The following is a 20,486-nucleotide window of genomic DNA, read 5'->3' as shown; positions in this document are numbered from 1 at the left end:
TGTTACATCCTCTTCATCCTCTTTGGTTCTGTCCAAGCCTTGTTAGTCAGGAATGTTTGGAGTTGGGAAGTGATGGATCAGGGACTGGTTCAGTGAGGTTTATGTGGGGCTGGGTTTGGTGCCTGCCCCTGACACCTCCCCAGGTGTTGCACAGGGAAATATCGAGGCACCCCAAACGGGTGCTGGAAATCAGTCCTGAATCAGAGCTGCAGCTCAGGTGTAAATCCTGAGGCAGCCCAGAGGCAGTGGAAAGGTAATTTTACCTTTTATAAACGCTGCTGGTTGTGTTGTTTGTATCAGAATTCGTGAAAGAACGTGATGGGGATTTTCTTGCATTTTATTTTAACCTGTTTTGACTTCAGATAGTTGGAAGATGACAAGCTTTGCCTGGAGATAGCCTGGCAAGGGCTGGGATTCCTGTGTGGATTCTTTAATGTATCCAGAGGGAAGCACTGATGGATCTGGCAGGGGCCAAGTGAAGCTCTGGCACTGTTGGGATAGGAAGGGCTGGATTTGGCTCCCAGGGAGAGCCAGAGCAGTTCCCTGGGATGTGTCTGAACCCTGGAAGTACCAGGGTGTTTGTCCCAGCCTCACTGGGAACATTTGGTCTTCAAGCTCCTTTCTGGAGGTAGCTCTGAGTACTGACCTCTAGTAAAAAGGCTTTTGAGGAAAACAGCCTTTAATTTAATTTGCTGAAGTGTCCCGTACAGCAGATGACCTCACACCTTTCTTCTAATATCCTCTTGTTTTCTGGAAGTGCAAATGCCTGCTTAGATCCTCAGATGATGTTGAATAATTAAGATTTTTTTCCACTGGTTCCATAAGCTGTGTATGAAAATCAGATGATGTAAACTGCATTATCAAAAGTCTTGAAGTCCCATTTTGGAATGATCTTGTAAATCTGTTGAAGCTGATGTACTTCCTGCATCATTTACCCAAATTAGTGCTCATTTCCCTTGTGAAAGACTGAGGCAAAATGCTCTTACCAATCCCAGACAGACCATACATGCTTTTAAAGCAAATTGGGAACTATGGGATCAGGGAGAAACGAAAACTTCAGCAGGAAAAGGCTTTTCATCAGCAAAACTGATGACACTGACTCGTCCTGATTGCTATAAGACAGACTCAGAGCTGTAGAGCCATATCAAAGGCAAAAAAAATTTCATTTTTCTGTTAATCTGTGGGATTTGAGGAGCAAGACATGCAACACCAATTACATCACAGCTTGTCTTTTGTGGTGGTATCCTGGTTACTAACAAAGACCACAGACCTGTTTTCTTCTAGCATTTAACTCTGAAAATGCAAACATTAATTCTCTTTTTCCTCCATTTCTGCAGCTTGTTGTCCCTTAGTAGAGAATCCATGAGTTTAGTTCAAGAAAATCAAAAGCCAACTGTTGTAGAAAGGGATTCCATCTAGAAAGGGAAACAAACTTATTTTTGAGACAGCAGAACACACAACAGGAGGTGGTTACTTTAAGTGTGTAATATGTGGTTTAGGAATTAATATTCATAATCTCTTGGAGAAGTTAATTAAAGGAGGTTTATTAGGTATAAGGAGCTCAATACAACATCCATTCCGGTGTAATTACAATGTGAATTCCTTTCAATTGAGCTTTCCTGGCTCTAGTGGTCAAAGTCTTACTGCAAAGCTGTTTCCCTTGCCTTAGTCAGGGGCTGTGTGGCACTGGCAGATGTGATTTGTCCTGCAGCATTTTAACAGGCTGTTCAGGAGTCTGCAATTAGCCAGAAACTTATATTTCATGATCTCTGACTGCTGCCTGCAATTAAAAAGCCCCACAAAACAAACAGCCCTGGATGCCATTCCCCATGGCAGCTTTGTCTCTCATGTTCGCCTTCCCACATTTATATTTATTTATTAAATGAGAGAAGGACAGTTTTACAGCATAAAGATGGGCCAAAAATTGTGTTTGAGGGTAGATGAGATGAGGCACTTTGGAAGGTGGCCAGAAGCCCTTTGGACACCGAATCCCTTTGGACACTGGATCCAGAGTATCAGAAAATGCTTGGCTCATGGCTTTCCTTGAGCTTGCCACAGCTTCAGTGACTTTGCTGATCTCCACTGTTGTTTGCTGGAAGGAGAAAAGTTGTCTGTAAATTACTTAAAACTCTGAATTTTCCAGTCCCAGACTGGGTACTAAACCATAAATATATTTCTGTGCAATGCTTTACTTGTTTTCTGTTGTTCCAGCTTGGTTTCCAGTTTTATTTAGAAGTGCCAAAAAAGCCTCTTTCTTCTGTCTGAAATGATGAGGAGGAGACTTTTGGGGTTTTTAACTACAGCAGCAACCTGAAATATTTTGAGAAATGTGTAGCTAAGTGCAAGATGATAAAATTTAAGAGAGAAAAAAGCAGGGGAGGGAGAGAGTGTAACAGAACTCTTGGTAAATTGAAATGAACTGGTTGGTTTGTTTGTTTGTTTATTTGAAGAGCTCCAAAACTAGAACAAGCGTGTTCTTGTTACACAATATTAGTGACCTATTAGTTTTCATAGAAGGGCTCTAAACCCCTGGGATCCTCCAGCCTCGCAGTTCTTTTGAAGTTTTTAGCAAAATTGCCTCAATTACAGAAAAAAGCTCCAGAGGAGGGGAGTGTTTGTTTTCCAAGCTACTCTTTCACGTGTATATTTTTCTTTACAATCTGTGTTTTGGTGGTGTTTATTGGAAGCTTAAAAATCCGCGTCAGCAATCCCCAAACCTGGGTTTGGTGAGGATGCTGACTCAGCAGTAACAGGCTCACAGAATCCCACAGCAGTAGGGTGGGAAGGGATCTTGGGAGATCCCCAGTCCAAACCCCTGCCAAGGCAGGGTCACCTGGAGCAGGTGTCACAGGGACATGTCCTGAGAGAGAGAGACTCCACACCCTCCCTGGGCAACTGTCCCAGTTCTTTGCCATCCTCCATGGATAGACGTTCATGGGATTCCATGTGGTTTCGTTTATGACCATCACTCCTCATCCCGAGACGGACACAACACCACTCGCCTGTTCTTTGTCCCCAGAAATTAAAAATAATATCCCTCCATCTGCTGCAGAGAACAGCTGATGTAAAAATCGCACCACAGCCATATGAGATTTTTTTCCCCTTTAAAATCCTCTATAAACACCCACTTTCCCCTTTCCAGATCCTGACCTTCGAGACCAAGAACCCGACGGAGCTGGCGGAGCGCTTGCGCTCGGTGTGCGGGAACCAGAGCAACGCGTACGCGCGGCTCCTGGAGTACCGGCTGAACGCCCTGCGCGGGCTCTGGAACGCCCAGCGCCAGCTGGCCCTGGAGGAGCAGCACGACCGCGAGAGCTCCGGGGACGAGGAGGCCCTGGCCCTGCTCAAGCGCCAGGGCTTGTTACAGCAGCCGGAGCAGGCTCCCTTCACCTCCCGCATGGGGCTGCTGCTGGTGTTCCCGCTGATCCAGTCGCAGAGCAGAACGGACCCTTCCCTGTGTAACATCACTGCTGAGGTGCTGCTGAATTGCCTTCGGGACTGCCAGCCCCTGAGCCTGACCAAGGAACCGGCCGACTGCCTCAACGGGATCGAGTCCCTGCTCTGCTCCTGGCTCGAGGACACGGCGCCCTCCGGCCAGCACATCCCCTACAAGCAGAAGGAAAATGCTGCTGCTGCCCTGGTTGCCTTGGCTTGTGCAAGGTAAGGGAGCTGAAATAACAGAGAGTCGTGGGATTGTTAAGATTGGATGTAACGCCCTGGAATTCTTAAATTCAAGGGTTACGCTGAGGTTCTTGAGGTTTGGCATAAGGTGAAATCCCAACCAGATGTTCTCTAAGCGTTTACAAGCACGCAAAAGTTTACTGGCAAAATAGAGCGAATTAAGGAACTTTGGCAAAGTCCAGCCATGATTCACCATTAACCATGTCCCCAAATTCCACATCCGTGGTTTTTGAGCCCTTCCAGGATGGTGACTCCAGCACCGCGGGCAGTGCTGTGGTTGGTGTTCATTCTCTCTTTCCATTGAAACAAATCAAAAATGATGTGACTGCACTGGTGATAGTTATTTTTAGCTTGCACCAGCCTTTCTCTTTCTGATATTTAAATATTGGGTTGGAAAGGGTGAAACTGCTTTTTTGCATGTGTCTAGCATATGCAAAAGCAGAAGGATCTGGGTTAGCAATGCCTCCTGTGCACATTGCTGCTTCTCCTGCATTGAGCTGCTCTAGGAATGGTTCCAAATGTGTTTATCAGGGAGAAAAGTTGTCTCCTTTTCCCTTTGTCCTGCACCTTTCTTTGGCTGGAGAAGGTGGAACTGCCAGGTTTCGGGGCAATTCCTTTCAGATTTGATTTCAGTGTTGTCTCTCAAATGTCTGGAGGTATTTTTAAATGTTGTTGCCAGTGAAGAGTTCAAACATTGTAGGTTAAAATACCCCTTGCCCTGCATGGGTTTGGCATCAAGTAATTGAAGATAAATTGGACATATTTGCTTCTAATCAAAACCTACTATTTTGAGAGGATGGGGTTTGGGGAGAGGGGGAGGAAATACAAAACGTCTGCAAAGCCCCATGAATGTGGCTTTAAAGTCACAAGGAGCCTTTTCGAAATGTTGGCTCGAATGTTTCTCCAGGTCACAGCCTTGTCTGTGAAGTTTAACTCTCATTTAAGATGTTGGAGTTCCCAGGATATGGCATGATTTGCTTTAGGAAAAAGTTTATTCAAATGAAACCTACTTAATTTCTAGTGCACTTGTTTTAATGAAGTCAATGAGAAATTTATGGTATGTGGCAAATTATTCTGTCCTGACAACTGCCTTATCTGAAAGGCAATGTACTTGAACATAGCTCAGAGAAATTGGATTTGATAAACACAATCTCATTTCTTTTTTTTTTCCCCAGATGTCAATTTGCAGGAAATATGGGATGTTCTGTTGCAGCTGAGCTAAATTTCAAGTAGAGCTTTTGAACTTCAGGTTGATCTTTTATTTTCTTTGCAAGTCTGCCTTGCATTGCTTAGAGAGTTGAAATACCCCACTGTGCTTTGTTCACCTGTGAAAGCCTCACACTTTTCCTTTAAATATCTAAGTCATGTGTTGAAGGAAAAAACCTTGAAAATGAGACTATTATTGACATTCCTAGTTGCAATCTTGGGTGCTTCTTATTGCTAAAAATAAAACAACAGGGTAAATATTGCTTTAAATAATTAATTGAGGTGCTTTAATGTGTTTGGTGTCAATTTTCTCCAGGCTGAGGTTTATCAGTGAAAGCAAAGAGCTGAAGATGTCACTGGGAAAAACAGGGATTGGGGTGTGGAGGAGGGAGGTTTGGGAGCTGACTGACCACATGTGACAGCAAAAGGTTCCATTCAGCAGAGTGCAAGGCAAGGACCTCTGCAGCTGATCCCTCCTGTTTGTGAAGAAAGCAGCTCAGAACTGACCTAAGACACAGCCAAATTCTCCTACTTAGGCGGGCTGTAATGCCTGGAAATAAAGCTACCACATCTTCTAGAAAATGGCTCCGACCTTTAAAACAGAATTCTAAAATACAGGTTTTTAAAGACGTCTGGATCTTCCAAATTTGGGGATGTGAGGGGAGACCTCATCCCAATGCACAACTTCCTCAGGAGGGGCAGTGCAGGGGCAGCTCTGATCTCTGGGAGCAGGGACAGGACCCAGGGAACAGCTGGAGCTGTGTCAGGGGGGTTTATGTTGGAGATCAGGGAAGGTTCTGGGCACTGCCCAGGCTCCCCAGGGAATGGGCACGGCCCTGAGACTGCCAGAGCTCTAGGAGTGTTTGGACAGAGCTCTCAGGGACAGCTTGGAATTGTTGCGGTGTCTGTGCAGGGCCAGGAGCTGGATGATGATCCTTGTGGTCCCTTCCAACTTGGGATATTCCATGATTCCATGAAAAGAAGTCAGAATCTTGATAAGAAATGGATGGGTCTGGTCTTTCCTATTTGAGTTAGGAAAGGCATCTTCAGGTGGGAGTGCAGCAGCCCTTGCTCACACTTGGGCTCAGCCAGGAAGATCCATGGGTTGCACTGGAAATCTGAATGTGATTAATCAGCTACAAGAAGTCTTGAAAGGGCTGCCTCAGGAGCAAGGTTGAGGTGTTTTATCAGATGCCTGGGTTGCCTTTATGAACCTGTTGTTGATGACCCAGCCTGTGGCTGCTGCTTTGCCTCGCTTCTGGGGCTTCAGCCTCTTCCAAAAAAGGTGGTGGAATTTAGGCCAGAGGTTCCCCGGCAATCTGCCTGCCCCCCTCTGTTCCTCCTTCCCCTTCCTCCCCAAAGAATGAACATCCTCCAGGAAAGAGATGCCAGTTAGAAAAGAAGCTGGTGCCACATCATGGCTGTGGTTCTGGGTGTTCTCCATGGCTGCTGTTGTGTGTGTTCAGTCTGGCTTCAATAGACATCTTTAATTCATGTTTTTCTTGTCCTTTTAGAGGGTCGCTGAAAACCTTTGTTCATACAGTGCATCTATTACAGAAACAGACTGAGCTGGGGTCCCTGCCTGTGGCTGATGTTCTCTACAGGTTTGTAGAACTTTTCTCCTTATAAACTTTTCCAGCAGCTCTGAAAATATGTTAAGTGCATGTAGGGAGGAATGTCTTTAAAAGTGACTAAAAGACTTTAGAGTTATTGAAAGCTTTAGGGAAGATTTAGTCATGTGCAGAGGACTTTAGAAAATCAAATCTAAAAGCATTGATTTGGTTTTGGGTGTTTTGTTTTTATTTTCTCCTTAAATATTGATGATTCCTTTAAATGGCTTATGAACTCTGACAGAATAATTACTTTAAATACATAATTGTCTTAACTTTTAATTTAGCTAATTTTTCCTACCGCTATTCTGTATAAAAGTTTATTTTATTTTCTGCTTAAAAGGTTGTTGCTTTTGGAGGGAGGCCCTGGATCCCCCTCCTGCCTGCTTGGAGGAAAGCACATCGTGTCCTGGGGCTTTGAGGACATGTTACCTGCCCCTGATTCCAACACTGGTGCCAGCAGTGAGAATAAAGGTGAATTATTTCATCCTTGTCACTATCAGCAGAGGAGGACAGGATGCTTTAAGGCTGATAATTGTTTAAAGATGAATGTAAAACTTTAGAGTTGGGGCCCAAAAAATGTTGCTTTTTGGTTGCTGAAGAGCAGCTGCAGGTCTGAACTGTCAGGTTGTGGGAAACAGTCCAAAGCAGTTGATCCAGTGACCCTTCCTGACTCCAGCGGGAATTTTTCAGAGGGGTCAGACAGAGCTTGGATATTATCCCCTCGTTAGAGCATAATCACTGCTCTGTGCAGTATCCCTGTGTTCAATAGCCAGCTATCAGTGGCACAGCAAGTTTATTTTTAGAAGTACAAGTTCATTGGGTTTTTTTCCCCTCTTTCCTGCTTTGCTTTTGTTTCTACTCCTTTGAGTCTGAAGTCCTTTTTTTTAATGCTTTCTTTTGTATTTCTTTTTCTGAATTAATTCTCAGTTTTTACTGTTTTGTTTGCTTACTGTTTCTGTAATAAATAAAAGTTCACATGGTTTTAGAAATATTAGTTCAAGCTTTGGTGACATTTAATGCAATCCATAGGAATTTAAAAATCTGAGTTGTTATTTTAGGCTACCTGCAGATTTATCAGAGACATCTCTTTTTAGGTGTTTAGGCAAGAGAGTGAGTGGACTTTTCCTTCCCAAGCTGAGTGTCCAGATCCTGTGAACTTCAGTAGATTGACTGGACTTGTGTCCTATCTTGAATATTAATAATTACTGCTCTGTGTTTCAAATACATTTTGTCTTAATTGAAGTGTTCTGAGGTGGAGGGATCTGAGCAGCTTTAGGAGAATCACAGAGTTTGGCAGAAATGAGATCAAGGCTCAATATTAGATTCTTCCTCCCTCTCACACTGTGTGAGACCATCTGGGCACCTCTGAGGCTTGAAGGAGATGGGAAGAAACCACTGGTTCTGCTGGGCTGTGCCTGTGTTACAGCAGCTCTTAGAGCACCAAATAATAAATTCAGTATTAAAAAAAGGGTTGGTAGTGACCTGCCATGAGCACCTGGTGGTTTCCATGGGGTGTAACCCCCAGGGAGAATTCCCAGCTGGAATGTTACAGAGGTGCTCTCTGCTGTCCTTGCTCCTGCTCCAGATGCAGACCTGGGCCGGTGCCTTGCAGCCGATGGGCTCTACCTGTACACGACCAATTCCGTGGGCAGGGGAATCAGCAAACTGGGGTCAGGCCTGCACGGAACCCTGAGGTAAGGGACACTTCAGTCTTGGCTGTTCTGCACAGCTGCTGAAACCCAGAAGGTCCTGTTTTGGGACACCTCTTCCAGGAGCTCGGAAGGAGGTGATCTCTAAGGTCTCTCCCAGCCCAAACCAGTCTGTGATTCCAGACTGGAATTGTGAATTTTCATTAAATGCTATTTTAATGTGTTTGGTTTCTCGTCTGAAATTATTCTTGAGTGTGTTTTGTCTAAAATTAAAGAACAAGTTGAGGTTGGAAGGGACCTGTGGAGGCCATTAGTCCAACCTCCACAGCAGCAGAATTTTAGATTCAATTTTATTTTTTAATGTCTAGTAAGTTGGTTGATTCTCTGCTGGGAGGGATATACTACAGACCAGTTCTGTGACTTCTTATTTATAGCTGGGTTTGTGAGTGTTTGTTTGCTAATTGTGTCATTCATTAAGTAATTAGTGCAGCTGTGACTCACTGTACCTCCTTGCTTCTTCATTGCTTGAAAACCACGAGGCTTTTTATGCTTAAAGCCTTTCACAACAAAAATTGCTGACTTGAATATAAGTTCAGTCAAAGTTCAACACTGTGGTTGCATTGTGGTTGTTATTTGAAATAAAACCCAAAGAAGCAGGGCAGGGTTGAAGGAGTTTGAACATCCTGGTGGGTTTTTTCCAGGGGGTTTGTGTACTGTCGGAACGAGGAGCTGGAGACGGGCTGGGTGGCTTTTGGCAACGGCAAACTCCTCCATCGGCCCGTGTCTTTTGATAGCAAACCCCACTACCTGTTCCAGCTCGTGGATCAACATACCCTGCAGGTAAAGGGGACAGTGTTATGGGACAGGAGCAAAGCAGGCTGAATGAATCACACACATTTTAGCTTTAATTACTTTTATCTCTGAAGTTTCTTATTTTGCGAAACCGCGTTTTTCTTACCCCACCTTGAAGTGACTGGGTGGTGAATGTGTAAGTTATGCTAGGGATGTTACTGTTACAGTGTGTCTTTTATATATAAATATATGTATTTATCTATAATTACACTGTTCTATATTATGGGGTACTGGTAGAGCTTGTTCAGCCTGGAGGAGACTGAGGGGAGACCTCAGCCCAATCCACAGCTTCCTCAGGGGGGGCAGCTCTAATCTCTGCTCTCTGTGAGCAGGGACAGGACCCAGGGAACAGCTGGAGCTGTGTCAGAACAGGGTTAGGTTGGGTATCAGGGGAAGGTTCTTCCTCCAGAAGGTATTGGGACACTGCCCAGGCTCCCCAGGGAATGGTCAAGGCTGCCAGAGCTCCAGGAGCATTTGGACACTGCTCCCAGGGATGCACAGGGTGGGATTGTTGGCCTGTCTGTACAGGGCCAGAGTTTGATAATGTTCCTGTGGGTCCCTTCCCACTCAGGATATTCCATGATTCCAGTGTGGTCACTTCTTAAAACAATCAAACAACAGCAGAATTGACTTGGTTTTAAATCAAGAATGTGTTCTTCCTGAGCAGCTTTGTGTTCTTCCCCTGTCCCAAAATTCAGGTGTTATTTCAGATCTGGTTGTGATTTGTCGATAAACAACTGTTGCCCTTTGTAAAACCGGGGTAGTTTGTTTATTTGGGGTTTTTCCTTCTGTGGTTTTAAGGATGGATATACACATTTATGTCCAGTGTGTTTCCTGACACTGAGAATGTTTAGATTCCCCTTTCCTTCTCAAGTTTCAAGCAATGTTTGAGAGAAGTTGCAGAAAGTAGGAGACTCAATAGGATGTGTATTTTCCTTGTGGTACTGTGGGTTTGTTCTCCATCATTAGAGAGGAGATGATCCTTTTATTTTTAGATAGGTTAAATTTGAGATCTATGAGCTGGTTTGGATATTTGGCAAATATCACAGAATAGCTGTTGGTAATAAATCAATGTAATGCTACCACTAAGTCCAATATTAAGCCTCTTCTGCACTAACTGCATTTGATCTCTATATATTTTTCATGCTGTTCATACTTGTAAGGCCAAACTGCAAAATCAGACCTGTTAAGATGCTTTCTGTCTCATAGGTATGTCAGATAATCCCAATGCCAGTAAATCACTTCCCAGTTGGCAGCACTATGACCACCGTGCATCTTTCTTCAGATGGCACCTTTTTCTACTGGATTTGGTCTCCTGCAAGCCTCAACGAAAAAACCCCCAAAGGCCACTCTGTCTTTATGGATATTTTTGAAATTATAGTAAGCAAATCGTGTGTTTCCTATGCCTGATGTTGATAGCATAACCCAGTTTAATTAAATATCAGCATTTTTAATTGATATATTAGGTTTGGATATTTATGGGCATGATCTGAATGGATTTGTGTGAAATAACAGAACAGAAGGTGGACTGTCCCATTCCATCTCCAGATGATTATTATATTTAGCAATATGAATTCTCTTGTAGCATAAAATGTGTTTTTTATGTCTGTATTTCTGCTCAGCAGAGGAGGATGGAGTGGGATGGTGGAGCTGGAATTGGGAGGCTGTAGTAGTACAACTCATGGAAAATCCCTAACGCTCTAAATCACATCTTCATTAAGAGATGCAATCTGCAGTAAAACATCCCCTGAACATCATGGTCTGAAGAAATCATTGCTCTCACTTTTTGCCTAGAAAAATGATTGAGCCAAATGATTTGCAAGTGAAGCACTGCTAAGAAAATACAAGAGGATTATATATTTTTAAGCAGAGTTTTCTAAATAAACTCAAGTTTACGACAAGCAGTTCTGGTTTTAAGAACAGGCATAAATAGAAGATACCCTATTAAATATTTCAAAGACGTTAGGTATCTTCTGTTAAATTATTCTATTGAACCAAGAAGTCACAAACAAAAAAATACTCCTGTCTTGCTTTCAGGACTTTGTTTTTGCAAGGTCTTCTGTCAGCAAAGTTTCACTTTGTATTCCTACTTGATACAATTTGAGTGATCTCTCACCTATGAATTCCGACATCTAAAGTATTTTTTTCCCCCTCATTTTACCAGGTAGAAAATGGCATTTGTATAGCAAATCCTCTGCAGGAAAGAATTATCCTGATGAGGAAAGAGGGGGAATCTGCCAAGAGCATCAATGAGATGCTGCTGAGCCGTCTGTCCCGTTACCGTGCCTCCCCCTCGGCCACCCTCGCTGCTCTCACAGGCTCCACCATCTCCAACACCCTCAAGGAGGACCAGGCAGGTCAGAAACACTTCACTTTTCATTTCTTACCACACACAGCATCCATCCTGCTTATTACTGACCTCTTAGGACAGCTTTAAAAAAAATAAAAGGGTGTGATTTTTCTTTTTTCCCCAAATACGTAGTTGGAAGATCCGCACAGTATTTGCTTAATGCTGGAATTATCAGTTCCTTTGCTAAATTAGGATTGTAGGGAAAGTTTAGGGATGGAAAATGGGAAGCATCCTTTTCCAGTTCCATCATTGAATTAGTTTGGGGAATCTGGTAGTTGCATTTCTCAGCTTGCAGCTCAACTGGGCTTCTAATTGGTGTGTAAAAATGGCCTGCAGGTTAGAAAATGGAATGCTTGCTTCACCAGTCACTGGAATATTACAAATCTTAGGAGATTTTGCATTTTTTTGAGGTCATCTGCACAACGTTTGGGTATTCTTTTAGGGAAACAACCCGAGTGAATGAGGGAATCTTGAATGAGCTTCACTGATGGCTTTCAGGATGATCTGGAGCTTTGTTAGATTTGTCTGAAGATTTTATTCAGTTTATCTTGAATTATTTCTCTTCTTCCTTCACAAGTACATGAGTTTTCTTTCTTCAATTTGAGACAATTGAAAGTATTTCCATAAAAATAAATTATACATGAAATGGCTCTGCTTCCAGGGAATTTGGCAAGGAGTTAGCTCAGAGAGCTATTTTAAAGGTTGTGTTTTGCCATTTAACAGCTCAAGTGCTACAAAAAAAGGAGAGTAAGTGGCTATTCTTGGCTAATTCTTGAGTCAGCACTCAAAAAGTGTTGATCAGCTGTCGCAGGAAGGGGATCATTTGGGCTGTCCATGTTTCATGAGGAGCAAGAGAACTTAAAATAGTAAATGCATAGTGAATCTCAAGTGATCTCTGTATGTGAGGAGATCATTTGGCTCCAAGTGCTTTCAATGTAATTATCACCACACAACTCTTAATAGTTTTGGTTATGCCTAATTTTTTATTTATTTTATTTTGAAGTTGTTTTCTTTAGTTGAATAACTCTTTGTAGCCTTGTGGGGATTGATGGTGAATGTGTGATGTTGGGAGGCCGCAGAGAAGTCGTGAATGCCCCATCCCTGGAAATGCTCAAGGCCAGGTTCATGGAGCTCTGAGCAACCTGGTCTTGTGGAAGGGGTATCCCTGTCCACGAGGTTGGAATGGGATGATCTTGATCCAAACCATTCTGGAATTCTGTAGAAACTTCTCAACAAAGCTTCTAAATATGGATTCCTTTGAAGCCCCGAGCAGAGCTCTGCCTTGTTCTGCAGAAGAGCAGTTTGTGACCTTTCTCTGGTGCACGTTGCAGCTGCCAACACGAGCTGCGGGCTGCCCCTGAAGATGCTGAGGAAGACCCCCATCTACACGTGTGGCACGTACCTGGTGATGCTGGTGCCACCCCCGGGGGGCTCGGGCAGCTCGGCCACGCGCTCGCTCTTCGGGGGCACCAGCGCTTTGTCCTCCTTAAAAAGTAAGTCAGAGCCATTAGTGGCAGACTGGGAGTCCTTGGCTGTCTGGAATGCAATAAACTTCTCAGGAATTGATTGGAGCTGTGTTTGTGTGTAGTTCTTGCCTCCAGCCTGGTGTTCAACATCTCGGATGGGCAGTTCACCAGCAGGGCAGATCTCATCGATGCTGCGGGCAGCTCGCTCGGACGGGGGGCTCTGGTGCCTGGGCTTGGTAAGGAATATAGCAATTCCTCAGATCCTAAATGATCCATCTGGGTTTGAATTTGCAGTCAGCAACTCTGCAGTGGGGTGGGGTTGCATGCCCGTGGTTTAAATAAACTTTTAAAGCAAATAGTTTGGATTTATGATGCCTATAAAGATACTTCAGTCTGGTTTCCTACTAAATTGATGTGTGAAACATTTTCCTTCTCTCAGGTGCCTGTTATGATACAATGAATAACATGATCTGGACGTGCTCCAATGATTATATTGATCAGTGGTGCAATCCTGGGAACCAGGCATTCCACTGTGTGTGCCAGAGGCTGGGAGTGAGTCACGTCATCGCAGAGCCCAAAGGTGAGGGGAACCCACGAGTCAGCACTTTGTGCAAAGGGGAAATGAAACAGAGGAGTGGCAGAGAGCAGACAGAAACTGCCTTGCTGTTAAAAGCTGAGATAATTCCTGAAAAGAGTTGTACATATTGGTCATGGTTTAGCTTTCATTTAAGAGAGGGAAAAGTACAAAGCGAGATGTGGGGAAGATTGCAGATTCTTGCTGCCTTCAGCACAATAAAAAGGTGGTTTGGGTAATCCTTTTATGCCCTGAAGTTGATGTATTGCATTTTAGAAGCAAAGGCTGATAATCCAGTCTGTCTATAGACAGCATTTGAACTCTCCTCTCCTTGCAGGGGATGCAACAACCACAAATGAGGTCATTAACCAGTTACTGCACCATGTTGGTGCCATGTGCATCCACCAACTCAACCTCCTGGCAGCCAGCAACAACCTCCCCATCAGCAATTTTTTGGGCAAGCAGCATCCCATTGAAGCCCATCACCTGAGCAGCATCTGTGACATTATGGAGAAGGCCATGGTCAATGGAGACACCTGCATCATCCGCTGCATCCTCGTTGTCTTCCAGGTACAGAACCTTAAATGGGCTTCAAAATTCACATGGAAAAATGAAAAACTTGGTTTGGAGTACAGGCAACCAGGGGTTTCATTTTTATTTAATTTTTTTTATCCATTGGAATCCATGTAATGGAAGTTGATTTAGCAGTGGCTTTGCAATATTTTATATATTCATTTAAGAGCCCTAATTTAAAATATCTATAAAGTAAAACACAGAGAGGTTATATCCTTCTTTCTTTGTATTCCTTCCCCTCCATTTTTTGATTCAAAATCGGATTCTGACACTCAGATTTCTAGATCCGCACAAATATTTTGAGAAACTGACTGCAGAAAATAAGTTAATGTAAGTAATGTTTATAATTTTTATATTAATATTTTTGTCTTTAATTTTTCCTAGGTGGTTTTTAAATTTTTCTTCAGCCCCCAAACTGAAAGGAACAGAGACATTGTCAGAAGGTCCGGGCTGCTACTGTGGCAGTTACTGATGGCCCCAAGGGATCAGATCTGCTCTGAAATCCAGAAGGAAGTTTGTCTGGCTATTAGGTGAATATCTTTTATCAAGTTCAACTTAACTTAGAATTTAGTTTCTTTGAAGTGTAGTGACAGATGAACATTCACACTGGGTTTAGTTTAATTTTGCATTCATATGAGAAAATGTAGTGTGATGGATTTTAAGACATAATATGATAAAATTAATTACAGTGTGTGGAAGAAGAGAAATACAATGTGTTGGTCTTAATGAAATAACGGGTAGTAATTACTTTCTTATTTTAATTTGGTTCTTTTTTACTTGCTTTCTTAAGGAATTTTTTAAGTGTTTATTGTAAAATAGTTGCTAAATTCAAGCAAAGTTTCCTTGAATGAGTTCCTTATTTGGCTGCTGTGGAGTTCAGGGAAAGGCACAGCTGGTGTTGGCAGCTCTTACCTCAGTGGTAGCACTGGAGTTCTCCTGAACAAAAGGAACATCAGCAGAAGCAGGGTTTGTAATACTGGAGGGGTTAATAATACTGGAGCAATGCTCTGAGACTGAAAGCCCAGGGGAAAAAAAGAGTGTGGTTGTATCTCCTGAAAAGGAGATAATGGAAACCTCAGGCCCAAGGAATGCTGGCTCCAGTGTGCCAAGGACAAACAGAACCTGCATTTTCCAGTGGGAAGTGCTCCAGAGGTTGAGAACAAAATTTTTTGAAGATCAACCTACATTTTCTTGGTGTGAATCACGACATTCCAAATTTCTGTGGCTCTGTGCGACTCTGAGTGAAGAATAGTTTGGCTCAGGAGGATTACCTGGCATTTTCAGGGTTGTGCTTTCTGACAGGGAGGAGTGTCTCCTTCACCTGCATGGATATCTTGTAATACCTGTGTGTTCCAGTGCCTTGTTAAACAGCTCCAAGGTGGGCAGTGGGTGATGTTTCCTTCCTCCTCTTTCCTCCTTGGGGGATTCTGGTGCCAGTGGAACCCTCAAAGGGAGCTGGCAACGTGTGATAACTTTTCCTGAGGTTTCTATCAGAGTGGATCAGCATGAGCCCAAGGGAAGGAAGCTGCAGTAATCTCTGCTCACAGTGTGAAGCTGAAAAACATCCCAGTTTTCTTTTCTGTAACTGAAAAAGAAAAGGGAAAGGAAATGGCAAAGTTGCATAATAATTTCAGCACTTCAGACAGGCATGAAGTGCTCCTTTGAAGTGATTGTGATCTCGATGGGGGAATTCACATAGAAAGGACAGAGTTCAGCACAAGTTAGAGGGAAAAAGTCTCCACCTGGAATGTTTATGTAGAGCTGAGGTTTTCCTGAAATGCTCCTTCCAGAATCTTCTGTGTAGCTTCAACTAAGACTTCTATAGAGCCAGTCTCCAAAAAGTACAAAACTGTAGCAGTAGTTATTCCTTTTTTTATATTTTCCACTGTTCTTAGCACAGAGAAGTCTCAGCTCTTAGCCCATCACCAGAGTTTTTGGGGGTTTTCTCTGAGCCATCATCATTTTTCCTGACATCTGTTTCTTTACAAACTGATTGTGCTGCCCTGTGTGCAAGTGATGAATGAGGAGTTTTCCAGAGGGAAAGAAATAGCTCTTGGAGAAGCATTGGGACTAAACAATAAAATGTAATTGATTACAAGAGATTCCTGGAGAAAACAGCTGCTTATATCCTAATACTGATGTTAAAATCTGGAGGATGCTCTTCTAAGCCTTTACACACACATTGTAAATGTTCCATCAGATGCTGAGTGTGTGGTGCCATTTGTCACATGTCCACTAAAATGGTTTTGCTCACTTCTAAATCCATCAAATAATGCATGGTTTAATTTTTTCCTTAGCTCTGGCTTAAATATCCTGTATCCTGGAGAAGCAGAAATCAATAATTTATTGAAATTGGTCTTAACTGAAGGTGAGAATATCTTATTGCCAGGTGAGAGTGGGGTTTTCCTGAGAACAAAAAAATGAAAGTACATCTCAAGCTTGGAGAGAGAACAGTATGGGATATTGAGCGCTACTCTGCTTTAAATCCATGCTTTTCTGGGAAATTACAGAATGCTCCAAAAGGTTGCATGGCCTAGAGTAGGTCAGGTGGAGAAAAGGAATATTTGCAAGTACCCAGTAATCAGAGGTGATGTTAGGCCTGAGTGAAGGGGGAATAATGCCCTTGAGTTCCCCAGGAAATGGGAATCTGGCCTTGGAAGCAGCTGATGCTCAGTAATTTGTTACTTCACGGGAATGTGTTGGGAATTTCCAACAGTGCCACGGGCAGGGAAAGTGCTCCCAGTCTGGGACAGCAGCTCTGGTCACCCTGGGAATGCAGCCGTTCCTGCGCTCTAGTCTGTGTTAAATGAGGTACTGGGGAAATACATTCTGTTCTGTAAAATGCTGCTTTGCAAAAGTTCATTTCCCTTTCAGGAGAGAGGAACAGTGGCCTCTCCCAGCTCCGGGATGTTATCCTGACCAATTTAGCTGAGCAGCTGCAGAACAACAGATTTGGAAGTGAAGATGATGATCATTATAGGTAAAAAGCCTCTGTTTATAGGGTATTTTTCTGTTACTTGCTTCAGGTGAACTTGCAGGAACTTCTGCTGGAATTGCTTGGTGTGTTCCTGCAGTGTGACCTGAATGTTGTTTGTGTCTGTGGGGGAAAGTTTCATTAGGGTGAGGGAGAGATTTGATGTTTTCAGGCAAACTTTGGATGCTTCTGTACCCAGACTGGGTTTGGAATTCCTTGTTCCTTGCCATGTTCTTGGTAAATTTGAATGATAATTTCATAAATAATGATTTTATAGCATTTCTCTGCATATCATAGGTGACTTTCCAGCAGTAAAACTGCCAGTCTCAAGTACCTGTTCAAGTTGGGAGGAGACTTTTATAGGAGCCATAAGAAATCAGAGATTTACATCAGCACAGTGCAGCAATCCCCTGGAAATCTGTTGTACTTGTTGTTAAATGTTTCAGCCTTGGGGTTTTTTGTGTCTGAATTTGAAGTTTGATCCTTGTTTATGTTTCCCATAATCTGAGATCCAGCTTGCAGAATGAGCTGAGCTGTACAAAAGGCACAATAATTAATAATTAACATTTTCCACCTTTCTTGCCTCTCTGGAAGACTCAACGATGAGCTCTTGCACTACATCCTCAAGATTGTTGTCCGAGAATCTTGTGTCTTAATCACCAAGTGCCAAACTGTATCTAAAGATGACTTTCAAAGGCTTCTTTCAACTGTGCCTGTAAGTAAAGTGTGTTTTGATAAAAGTATCTCTGCCTTTGGCTTCTTTTCCTCCTTGAATCCATCCTCTTCACTGAGTACAAGAAGGTGAAACTTGTATAGTTGTGTCTTAACAAATCCAGGAGAAGAATTGTGTTTTGTTTGTGCTGTGCAGGGAAGGAAAGAGTCATTTCTCACAGCAAAGGAAATAGTTCGGTAATGCTGGAATGGGTTTATACATGGATTTATTTTCCAGTTGCTCTGGTTGCTGTTCAGCTCAAGCAGAGTTTGTGGATCTCAATATTCAAAGCAGCTTAAAAAATCAAATGTGCATTTGTGTGCTGTGGTTCATACAGGCTGAAAGAATTACCAGTGACAGACAGGAATGAGTTAAAGCTGACATTTGATGGTAAACCTATGGGCAGGTGTTTTCAGCAGGATCAGCTCCCTGAGACAGGCAGGTTGAGCTTCCATAAAAACACTGGGAGGGGACAGGATGTCCTGGCCTGTGGGGAAGGAGGAGTGGCATGGAACCATGACCTTCAGGAGTGTGAATTACATTTATCTCTCTGGTGGCACAATCTTTTCATAATTAATTAATTCTTAGAGTTCTGAATATTGCTATAATGTTCCAAACATGAATAAAGTTATGCTGCCTCTTTATATTTTCGAGTTATTTCACAAAATTCAGCATTTTGCAACTGGATTCTTAAATACGTAAAAATATTTCTTTGTTCTTTCTTTTCTTCTTCCTCAACTTTTTTTCTTTTCCCCTCTCTCCATCTTCCAAGTCTGAGGCTTGCCTGACTCAGGGTTGATGAAGGGTTTGGATAATGCAAAGTTTTACTTATTTGTGTTCAAGGCTGCGTCCTCGTGCTTGCGGTACCTGATGGCTGTGCAGAACCACCTCCTCAGTAACACTATTTTGATTAAGCCTGATGACAATGATGACAGTGACAGCTCCTTGCAGGGAGAGACATTGAAGGTACAGGTAAACACCAAGTTTTATTCTAGTATGGCTCTCTCCAGTCAGTGTGCCTGTGACACCTTGTTCCTGCAGTGCATTTGCTGTTTGCTGGTGGTTCTTTTCCTTTTGATAGAGTTAAATAGCTGGAGAACAGGGAAAAACAGTCCAGAGTAAAATCTGCAGCTATTCTGTGTTCAGGATTCCAGCTTGCATTCCCTATTATCAGTGAGAGCAGACACTTCCCTTCCTAAATATATGTATAATGAGATTTTAAATCGATTTTAATTAGTATGTGCTAGTAGGATTCGTGGCACGGGATTTTCCTTCCCTGGACACGTTACCCCAGACTCTTTTTCCTCTCCAAATCACTCAGGTGGTCCTTGAAAAAAATACTATTAAATAAATAGAAAAGGGGTTTCTTAATTGCCTTACCCCCTGGCTATTGCATTTTTGCAGTTTAAACAAACAAAGCTTGTGCAGATCCACCTCCATCAGTTGTCTGAAATAGAGAGGATAAATTTTGTGGCAAGGAAGCTGTTAGAGGACAGGGTTTGAGGACAGGCTTTGGTTGGTAGAAGTTTATTAAAATGCTGCATTTCACACTGCTTCATCCAGCTCCCAGGTTTGCCCTGCAGTGCAGGTTGTCTACTCAGAGTAGTTTTGGTAATAATTCTTCCCTAATGGAAGTGATTTCTGAATTTCTGATATTGTGCTAAGCCAGTTTTCTCTGCCGCTCTTTGAGGCTGTGTGTGTTTGTGAGCTGCTGCAGTTGGAAGTGATTTGTTCAGGCTCATTGAGTAAATGCTAAATATTGGAGTATTTTTCTTGTCTCACTATTCACGCCGTGTTCATTGTTCAGTTTCTCTCTCTGCAGTGCTCCTCATCCCTGCTAGGACATTGTGTCACCAGTCCTGTACCTTGGCTGGCTCTCAGCTCTCTCCTGTGCTGGACTTGGGGCTTCCTTCCCTCTAGAAACTGGATGTGCATCCTGTAAAACATGCACCTAGTTTCTCCCAGCACTTTGGGGCTTAACATTAATCAAATTTAAGTCTTGGATGAATCTCCTGCTGCAGGCCTGCCAGGTCACATTATCATTCTTTTCATTTGGAAATCCATCTTTTTGTTCTGTTGTCCTTTTTGGGGGGGGGATTCTTTAAGAATTTAAGTATCCTGTAACTTTTCTTTACTTAGGAACTCAAGACCAGCATTTTGTCTCTTGCCACACAAATTCTGACAGGATGCGATGAAGTCTTAGAAATGCTGCAACAAGTCACTACAGCACTAATTAACAGTGACATTTCTGACAGGGAGCAAAGGTAAGACAAGTGGGAGGATCCTAATTTGGAAACAGGGAACTGCTGCTCTTTGTGACTTATTGTACAAGCACAGTTAGCATTAATTATTCTTTATCACTTCATATTTGGGCTTTGAATGCACAGGAGCTGTTTCCTCCTGCAGCAGTTGTTTAGCACTCAGCAGGTGGAGAATTTAGAATCACTCTCTGTGTCAGTCCTGATCATCTGTAGGTTGATATTTCTGTAGGAACCTCAAATTGCGAAGTTTTTAGTCAGTCATAATGGTATTTATGAGTAGGATACCTGGAAATAAGCTGTAACTAGCTGGGAATACTCCTGTAAGCTAAAACAATCTGTTTATTTTAAAATTCTTGATCGTTACATCCCTAGTAGCTGGATTAGATATTTATGCATGACAGTCCCTGGGTGTTGTTTTATATCCCACATTTCCCATCACCTGCCCTTCCCCATCTCCCCTCCTCTTAAAAATGCACCTCGGGAATGGGGTGGAAACAAAAGCTGTGAACTTTTCTCTCCTCAAGCAAACAGCTCCCTGTCCCAGCTGTGTTCCAGGTTTCACTTTCTGCTTCTTT

General features: G+C 42.9%; 1 protein-coding gene and 1 long non-coding RNA gene across 6 annotated transcripts in view; one reads left to right on the top strand and one right to left on the bottom strand.

The window, feature by feature from the left end:
* HECTD4 (HECT domain E3 ubiquitin protein ligase 4) overlaps positions 1-20,486 on the top strand; it is a 66,256-nt gene that overhangs the window by 6,468 nt on the left and 39,302 nt on the right. For 2 of the 5 annotated variants that reach the window (XM_068208577.1, XM_068208579.1), the window contains exons 2-18: positions 3,143-3,660; positions 6,402-6,491; positions 6,841-6,971; positions 8,086-8,194; positions 8,851-8,989; positions 10,211-10,381; positions 11,166-11,358; positions 12,683-12,844; positions 12,940-13,053; positions 13,257-13,397; positions 13,729-13,961; positions 14,349-14,494; positions 16,262-16,332; positions 16,839-16,944; positions 17,533-17,653; positions 18,494-18,616; positions 19,790-19,914. In XM_068208577.1, the coding sequence (XP_068064678.1) occupies positions 3,143-3,660; positions 6,402-6,491; positions 6,841-6,971; positions 8,086-8,194; positions 8,851-8,989; positions 10,211-10,381; positions 11,166-11,358; positions 12,683-12,844; positions 12,940-13,053; positions 13,257-13,397; positions 13,729-13,961; positions 14,349-14,494; positions 16,262-16,332; positions 16,839-16,944; positions 17,533-17,653; positions 18,494-18,616; positions 19,790-19,914 (2,693 nt within the window). Of the gene's footprint in view, positions 1-3,142; positions 3,661-6,401; positions 6,492-6,840; positions 6,972-8,085; positions 8,195-8,850; positions 8,990-10,210; positions 10,382-11,165; positions 11,359-12,682; positions 12,845-12,939; positions 13,054-13,256; positions 13,398-13,728; positions 13,962-14,348; positions 14,495-16,261; positions 16,333-16,838; positions 16,945-17,532; positions 17,654-18,493; positions 18,623-19,789; positions 19,915-20,486 lie in introns of those variants that run through there. The other 3 variants (XM_068208576.1, XM_068208578.1, XM_068208580.1) reach the window with 2 other exon arrangements.
* LOC137484611 (uncharacterized) lies at positions 1,524-3,245 on the bottom strand. Its single transcript, XR_011004938.1, has 2 exons — positions 3,151-3,245; positions 1,524-1,735 (listed from the first exon to the last, which is right to left on the bottom strand). It is a non-coding gene; the product is annotated as an uncharacterized lncRNA (long non-coding RNA).

Source organism: Anomalospiza imberbis, chromosome 18 (genome assembly GCF_031753505.1).
Source record: "Anomalospiza imberbis isolate Cuckoo-Finch-1a 21T00152 chromosome 18, ASM3175350v1, whole genome shotgun sequence".
Lineage (NCBI taxonomy): Eukaryota > Metazoa > Chordata > Aves > Passeriformes > Viduidae > Anomalospiza > Anomalospiza imberbis.
The sequence above is the reverse complement of the archived record's forward strand: the minus strand, read 5'-3'. Positions and strand labels throughout refer to the sequence as shown.